This window comes from Salvelinus namaycush, chromosome 3 (assembly GCF_016432855.1).
Source record: "Salvelinus namaycush isolate Seneca chromosome 3, SaNama_1.0, whole genome shotgun sequence".
Taxonomy (NCBI): Eukaryota; Metazoa; Chordata; class Actinopteri; order Salmoniformes; family Salmonidae; genus Salvelinus; species Salvelinus namaycush.
This window is the reverse complement of record NC_052309.1, coordinates 80,393,209-80,400,749: the sequence shown is the minus strand read 5'-3', so window position 1 is coordinate 80,400,749 and position 7,541 is coordinate 80,393,209. Positions and strand designations below refer to the sequence as shown.

General features: G+C 46.2%; 1 protein-coding gene across 1 annotated transcript; it reads right to left on the bottom strand.

Moving 5' to 3' along the window:
* Positions 1–1,390: 1,390 nt before the first annotated feature.
* Positions 1,391–6,262, bottom strand: LOC120044062 (potassium voltage-gated channel subfamily A member 1-like). Its single transcript, XM_038988650.1, has 2 exons — positions 5,543–6,262; positions 1,391–2,299 (listed from the first exon to the last, which is right to left on the bottom strand). Exons 1-2 carry the CDS (start codon positions 6,260–6,262, stop codon positions 1,391–1,393), a joined length of 1,629 nt encoding a protein of 542 aa, XP_038844578.1.
* Positions 6,263–7,541: the final 1,279 nt, after the last annotated feature.

The window sequence follows — 7,541 nt, the reverse complement described above, 5'->3', positions numbered from 1 at the left end:
AACTCTTTTGTCAGTTCACTTCACCTATTTTGTGGTCCGAGTCCTCTTTGCATTGACATTGCCATGGTTAGAAAAGAACCAAGATCTTTTTCCAAAATTCAGTCAATGCACTCCGGGTTTTTACAAAGTGCAGTGCAGGACAAGCCATTCCATCAAAACGTGTTATCGGACAGCTATATATACCTGCTTACATTTTGAAAGCTAATAGACTGCATTTAGTGAAAAAAAGGGAGAAATAATCATTTTAATCAGAAGACATTATTAACATGTAAATATTATTGGTAACAGAATAAATAGCAGAAGAATAACTGCAGATTAAATAATACTGTAATTGAAAATTATACACCCAATGTAAGCTACCACCCTTTTAAGAGCTAGAATTGATTTTGGACCGTATGTTGTGATTCTCACCAAATATGTTGTTGTCTTCTCACACTATTCAAACCCCACAATCAGATAAACAGTTTATGAACCTCTCTTAGCCTATAGATCACATATGGGAAACAAATCATCTGAACTAAAAACTAAACATTTCGGTGGATTCTTGACAATTGCTAATCAATATAAAAAAACATCACATTTTTTTCCATGAACCTGCACATCCACTTCTCTCTTTTGTGGCACCAATGTGAGTGTTTAAGGCAGGGAAACAATGCTGCAGTAGTCTAGTGTGTCTCGCGGAAATAATGACAAGTGAACCTGGGGAGCTTTGTGTTCACATTGCCCTAAAAAAGGAACCGAACCTCGGAATTCAAGAGAACCAAACTCAGACCAGCTCTCGAGATAATCTCAGTTCGGTTCGCTTAGTGGGCTCTTCTGAGGGGGTCTGAGTTCCTTTGGGAGTGTTCACACTGCACAAAAAAAATTGCAAACTGCACTGGGTGCACAAAAATGTTAGAAACGCCCTTAGTCAACCCTCTACACACATTAAAAATGGCCCTGTGCATTTAGCTAGCTAGCACACAATAACAAATAAAATGGCACTGCAATTCACTCATGTCTTAAAAACACCAACATTTACAATTGCTAGAGTTGTATTTACTGTATAGACTGTTATTACAATCTGGTAAATATATAATAAATAAATATACATTCTGTTTCAGCTGTTTTTATTGTCAATATGATGGCATCATACTCGATTCTCAGTGACATTAGCAAAAAGCAAGCTGTCACAATATCTCTGCCATGGTCTCATCAGTTCTGTTTGTAGTAAACGGTGTAAGCCATTGACGGTGCAAGCGTGCAAGTAAGTCCTTGAGTAAAATAGTAATTTTTTTGTATCTCTTCTCCTTTACTTTGCCATCCTTCTTTATCTTTCTCTCTATTTAACTTAGAGGCAGAGTACCAGGGTTGTATTCAGCAGATCCTCTGTCTATCTATCCATCCTGTCTCACACCTGAGTGACCAGGGGTTCCCTGAGGTACACGTTGCCTTTGTTCTCCCACCCGTCCTGCCCCGCACACAGTCCTGACAGCAGTGTCCTATTGAGGGGGTTACAGATTCCCTTGCAGTCGCCCACATACAGGGGAGTGTAATCTCCCTCCCCCTCGTCTCCCTCCTCATCCTCACCCTCCCAGACAGAGGTGCTGATGTGGGTGTACTCACTGATTTTCTCGAGACACTCCGTCTCTCGGTGATAGAAGTAGCTGAAGTTGGACACAATGACGGGGACTGGCAGGGAGATGGTGAGCACGCCAGCGATGGCACACATGGAGCCCACCAGCTTGCCCCCCAGAGTCGTAGGGTACATGTCCCCGTATCCCACTGTCGTCATGGAGACCACAGCCCACCAGAAGGCCTCAGGGATGCTGGTGAACACCGTGTCGGGGCTGTCCGCCTCGGCGAAGTAGACAGCGCTGGAGAAGAGGATGACTCCGATGAAGAGGAAGAAGATGAGCAGGGCCAGCTCTCTCAGGCTGGCCTTCAGAGTCTGGCCCAGGATCTGCAGGCCCTTGGAGTGACGCGACAGCTTGAAGATCCTGAACACCCTGACCAGCCTAATGACCCTGATGATGGCCAAAGACATGCCCGGGTCCTTGTTGGAGGTTTTGTCCCTGGCCAGCTCTGTGCCCAGAGTGACGAAGAAGGGAATGATGGCGAGGAAGTCGATAGTGTTCATCACGTCCTTGAAGAAGTGGAGCTTACTGGGGGAGCTGGCTAAGCGCATAATGAGCTCAAAGGAGAACCAGAAGATACATATGGTCTCCACCTGGAAGAAGGGGTCATGGAAAGCACTGCCAGTGGGAGGGACCAGGATGGTGATGTTGGGGAGGGTAGGATGGGGCTGGTAGGTGAATTTCTGGAGGGAGAGAAGGAGAGAGGGAAAGTGAGTGGTAGAAATTAAGCAGGAGAGATTGAGGGGAGGTAGAACAGTGAATGGGGGAATGACTGTGGTTTAGACAAGAGATAACAAACAGGGTTGTAACGTCTGCTTCCAACTCACACCCTCCAACACGTAGATCCCCTGAACGCTGCTAACTTTCCAGCCCACTTTCCAGCTCACACTCTCAAACACCTAGATCCCCTGAACGCAGCTCACTCTCCAGATCCCAATCACCTGAATTCTAATCAACTGTTCGCACACCTGTATGTCATTATCACACACTATTTAGTTCAGTTCTTTGCACCCCATCACTGTGAGGTATTGTTTGTTTTGTGACACACGTCTTACACGTCTTTCAGAGCACTGGTTTTCCTGTGATTTACGCCTCCCGTGTATGATAGATTTTGTTTTCCTAACAACGCCTTTTGCCTATTCCCTGCCTGTACTTTAGCCTATCGGATTTCCTGTTATCTACCTATTGCCTGATCTCCCGGACTACATTACTAGCCTTTTCCCTGCCTGTACTGTTGCCCTTTTGGACCCCCTGTGTGTGACCTTCTGTCTGCCTCTGGACCCAGCTACCTGCCTCCTCCTGTGGTCCTTTGCAATAAACACCTGCTGCGCCCTGCGCTTGAAACCAGCTCTCTGTCTCCCCTCGTGTTCATTACAAGGGTAATGAAGGACATCAATTAATAAGAAATAGTAAGGAGGGAAGGTTAGACAGAGATCGGGGAGAACCATGATGACTACAGTAAACATGAGAAGGAGGAGATAGGGAGGAGAAGTGATTATTTTAAAGGTGGCAAAGTCTTTCCTCAGCACATGTGGAAAATGTATCTGTCATCACGGTCTGATTAAGACTGTGATAACTGTAATACTGTGTTAACATAAATTCACTTGTGCAATCACACTCTCTTTCTTTCCGCAGACTTTGATAGAAATGTGTTTGGTCTCTATATTTAAACAGAAGAAAAACATTATAGTGCATGACTGCATGTGACAAAGGCTAATGTTACAGCACAGCGTCTGGACTGACGGAGGAATCTGACACTTCATTTCATCCTGACAATGTTTTCTAAGAAGCAGTCTTGGGGTTCAAAGTGGTTCAAAGGTTCAAAGGTTTTATGGTATGTCCAGCCATGAGACGGATTGGAGTCAAATGGCTCAGAATCTTTATTGCCTATGATAAAATTATAGTGAAGCAAAAGTCTATGATACTCTGTTTGTGTGTTAGTGCGTGTCCGTGTGCCTGCATGAGTGTGCCTGTGTGAGGTACATATACAGCGGTTGTTTGTTTGTGCATATACTGCATATGTTAGTCTTTATGTAGAGGCCTGGAATGCTTTTACCAACTGAAATGACAATGACATTTGCTCTCACATTTGTCACCCACTTTAGTTCCATTTCTCCTCACCTTTATGAGGTTCAAAAGCCATGATCACACTGCCCCGACAGACATTTTCACTCTTTGTCACCCAATAAGAAAGGTATAACAACTAGCCGCTCATTCCAAATGGTCACAGAACCATACAGCATGTCTGTCAATACTGTATGCAGTGTCTAGAGCTACCGGTGCAACGAGAGGTGATCGTAAAATATTTATTTTCAGTTGCTGCCACCTATGCTGCCATTTTGAGTCTGTACAGAGCACTGTGTGTCTTATGTCAGATGTTCTGATCATGTGAGTGTGTGTGAGTGACTGAGTGAGTGTGAGAGGTCGGGTGTGTGCATATGCGCTTCGGTAAGACCCACCGTATACCTTGTGTTCTGTGCTTTTACATGATCCCTCAAAATCCAAAGGCAGCTAAGCCAACCTTGTCGGTAAGCCACTTGGCGTGTGGGGTTCATTTCATTTTGTGCGAGTCATCAAATAGGTGTTCTGTACTACTCTTTCCATGCCTCTTTCAGTGGGTATGAGTCAGTGTGTTTATTAATGGGAACCAACGTTTACGTGTTGATGTGCTCTTAGGGTTGTCCTTACGCTATATATAGCTCCTTTAGATCTCTAAGGAGTAACGTGAGACACGCTCCTCTCCACTCTCCTCTGCATTCCACTCTTACTTACCCTCTCTCCCTCTCTCCCTCTCTTCCTCCCTCTCTTCCTCCCTCTCTCCCTCTCTTCCTCTCTCCCTCTCTCCCTCTCTCTCTCTCCCTCTCCCTCTCCCTCCCTCTCTCCCTCTCTCCCTCTCTCTCTCCCTCTCTCTCTCTCCCTCTCTCTCTCCCTCTCTCCCTCTCTCTCTCCCTCCCTCTCTCCCTCTCTCTCTCTCCCTCCCTCTCTCAGTTTATATGTTCCTATCAACTCCATATATTCCCGTACGGAGTCGTCTTGGCAGTGATCCTGGAGCACCAGTCAAAGTGAGACACAGATGGACAGTGATCTGGAGATACCATCAATAAAGCATAATGTTCTTTGTGCAGTCCATATTTACCCCTCCCTTCCTGCCCCTCATCTCTCTCTGTCCCACCCCTTTTTCTCTCCCGCTCTTACCTGCAACCTCCCTCTTTCTCTAGTTCCCTAACTGTGATTCTCTCTCTCATCCAACCTATTTCTCTTGTTTTCCTACCACACTTTCGTTCCCCCTCTCCTCACCACCCTCTCTTCCCATTCCTTTCCCTCAATTTTAACGACATGACTAAAATATTCTCAGAAATGTCTCTGTCTTGTGTGTGTGTGTGTGTGTGTGTGTGTGTGTGTGTGTGTGTGTGTGTGTGTGTGTGTGTGTGTGTGTGTGTGTGTGTGTGTGTGTGTGTGTGTGTGTGTGTGTGTGTGTGTGTGCGTGTGTGTGTCACATGTTGTGTTTAACCCTGTAAGGGGCCTGTGTCGTCACACATGTAGTATTTATGTTCCACAGGGTGACATCTGTCATTGACTTTCACCAACTGTCATCCACTAACTGTCATCCTTCACTAACTGTCATCTTTTATTAATTGTCATTCTTCACTGACTGTTGACGATCACCCCATCATCAGTCTCCCAATGTGCTAACCTCTGTTCTCTTAGCACCCTGTCGAGATGCATTCCTTACTCTTTCATCCTCTCATCATTCCTCTCCTTCCTCTATCTGTGCTTTATGCACATCTCCCGCAGCCTCTCCTTTCTCCTGGTCCCTTTGTTTGTTTCCTTTTCTACTATTCTCTGTTTCTCTCTCATTCTCTCTCTCCTGTGTGTCATTTCTGTTTGGCCCTCAGGCCCCTGGCCCCACATCGGTCCCCTCTCACCTCTCGGAGCTCCTTCTCATTCCTGAAGTCAGGCAGCGTCTCCAAGCAGAAGATGGCGATGGACACCACAATGACCATGACGCTGATGATGGCGATGATGCGTGCGCCCGAGGAGGATTCTGGATGCTCAAAAAGCATCCAAACCTTCCTCTGCATCTCGTTCTCAGGCAGCGCAGGCACCTCCTCCTTGGGGAAGCCCTCATCCTCCTTGAAGCGTTCCATGATCTCCTCACCAAGCTCATAGAAGCGCAGCTCATCCAAGAACACATCCAGGGGCACGTTGGCAGGCCGCCGCAGCCGCCCGCCAGACTGGTAGAAGTACAGGATGGCGTCGAAGCAGTTCCGGTTCCGGTCCAGGAACAGCTCATTGCGCAGAGGGTCAAAGTAGCGAATTCTGCGGTTAGGGTCCCCCAGGAGGGAGTCAGGGAACTGGGCCAGAGTGCGGAGCTGTGTCTCGTAGCGCATCCCCGACACGTTGATGGCTAGCCGCTCCGTCAGGGCCCAGCCCCCCCTCCACAGGGAGCCTGAGCGACGGCAGCTTTCCCTTTTCCCCTCAACCCTCTCCTTTTCACTGCCGTTGTTCTCTGTCTCCTTCTCTCCCTTCTCCGCCTTGTTGCGCTGGTCCTTGGTCTCCTTGTCGCTCTCGCTCACCTCCTCTGGGAGATGTTTCTTGTCTCCTTCTCCTCCTCCTTCACCTCCACCCTTGTCATGGTTCTCCATTCCTTGGTCTGTCATTCAACTTCTATTTAGTTCTTTGTGAGGACAGTTTGTCCCCTTATTCTAGAGAGAAATGCACAACGCTGCTGAAGTTATCAAGAAACATATCAGGTACTGCAGAAGAAGAGACATATCAGGTACTGCAGAAGAAGAGACATATCAGGTACTGCAGAAGAAGAGACATATCAGGTACTGCAGAAGAAGAGACATATCAGGTACTGCAGAAGAAGAAACATATCAGGTACTGCAGAAGAAGAAACATATCAGGTACTGCAGAAGAAGAGACATATCAGGTACTGCAGAAGAAGAAACATATCAGGTACTGCAGAAGAAGAAACATATCAGGTACTGCAGAAGAAGAGACATATCAGGTACTGCAGAAGAAGAGACATATCAGGTACTGCAGAAGAAGAGACATATCAGGTAATGGCAGATAAAGAAGTGGGAGGAGAAACAACTCACATTATTGGCAATTTTAATACTCATAATTATTTAACAGAAATGTAAGCTTTAAGTAATTTACGCCAATTCACCCGCAAATACACTACCGGTCAAGAATTTTAGAACACCTACTCATTCAGGGGTTTTTCTTTATTTTTACTATTTTCTACATTGTAGAATAACAGCTTTGCACACTCTTGGCATTCTCTCAACCAGCTTCACATGGAATACTTTTCCAACAGTCTTTAAGGAGTTCCCACATATGCTGAGCAATTGTTGGCTGCTTTTCCTTCACTCTGCGGTCTGACTCATCCCAAACCATCTCAATTTGGTTGAGGTCGGGGGATTGTGGAGGCCAGATTATCTGATGCAGCACTCCATCACTCTCCTTCTTGGTCAAATAGCCCTTACACAGCCTGGAGGTGTGTTGGGTCATTGTAACTGACTTGCCTGGTTAAATGAAGGTTACATTTAAAAAATAAAATAAAAATGTCCTGTTGAAAAACCAAATGATAGTCCCACGAAGCCCAAACCAGATGGGATGGTGTATCGCTACAGAATGCTGTGGTAGCCATGCTGGTTAAGTGTGCCTTACATTCTAAATAAATCACAGACAGTGTCACCAGCAAAGCACCCCCACACCATAACACCTCCTCCTCCATTTTATGGTGGGAAATACACATGCGGAGATCATCCGTTCACCATCACAGCGTCTCACAAAGACACGGCGGTTGGAACCAAAAATCGCCAATTTGGACTCCAGACCAAAGGACAATTTCCACCTGTCTAACGTCCATTGCTCGTGTTTCTTGGCCCAAGCAACCCTCTTCTTATTATTGGT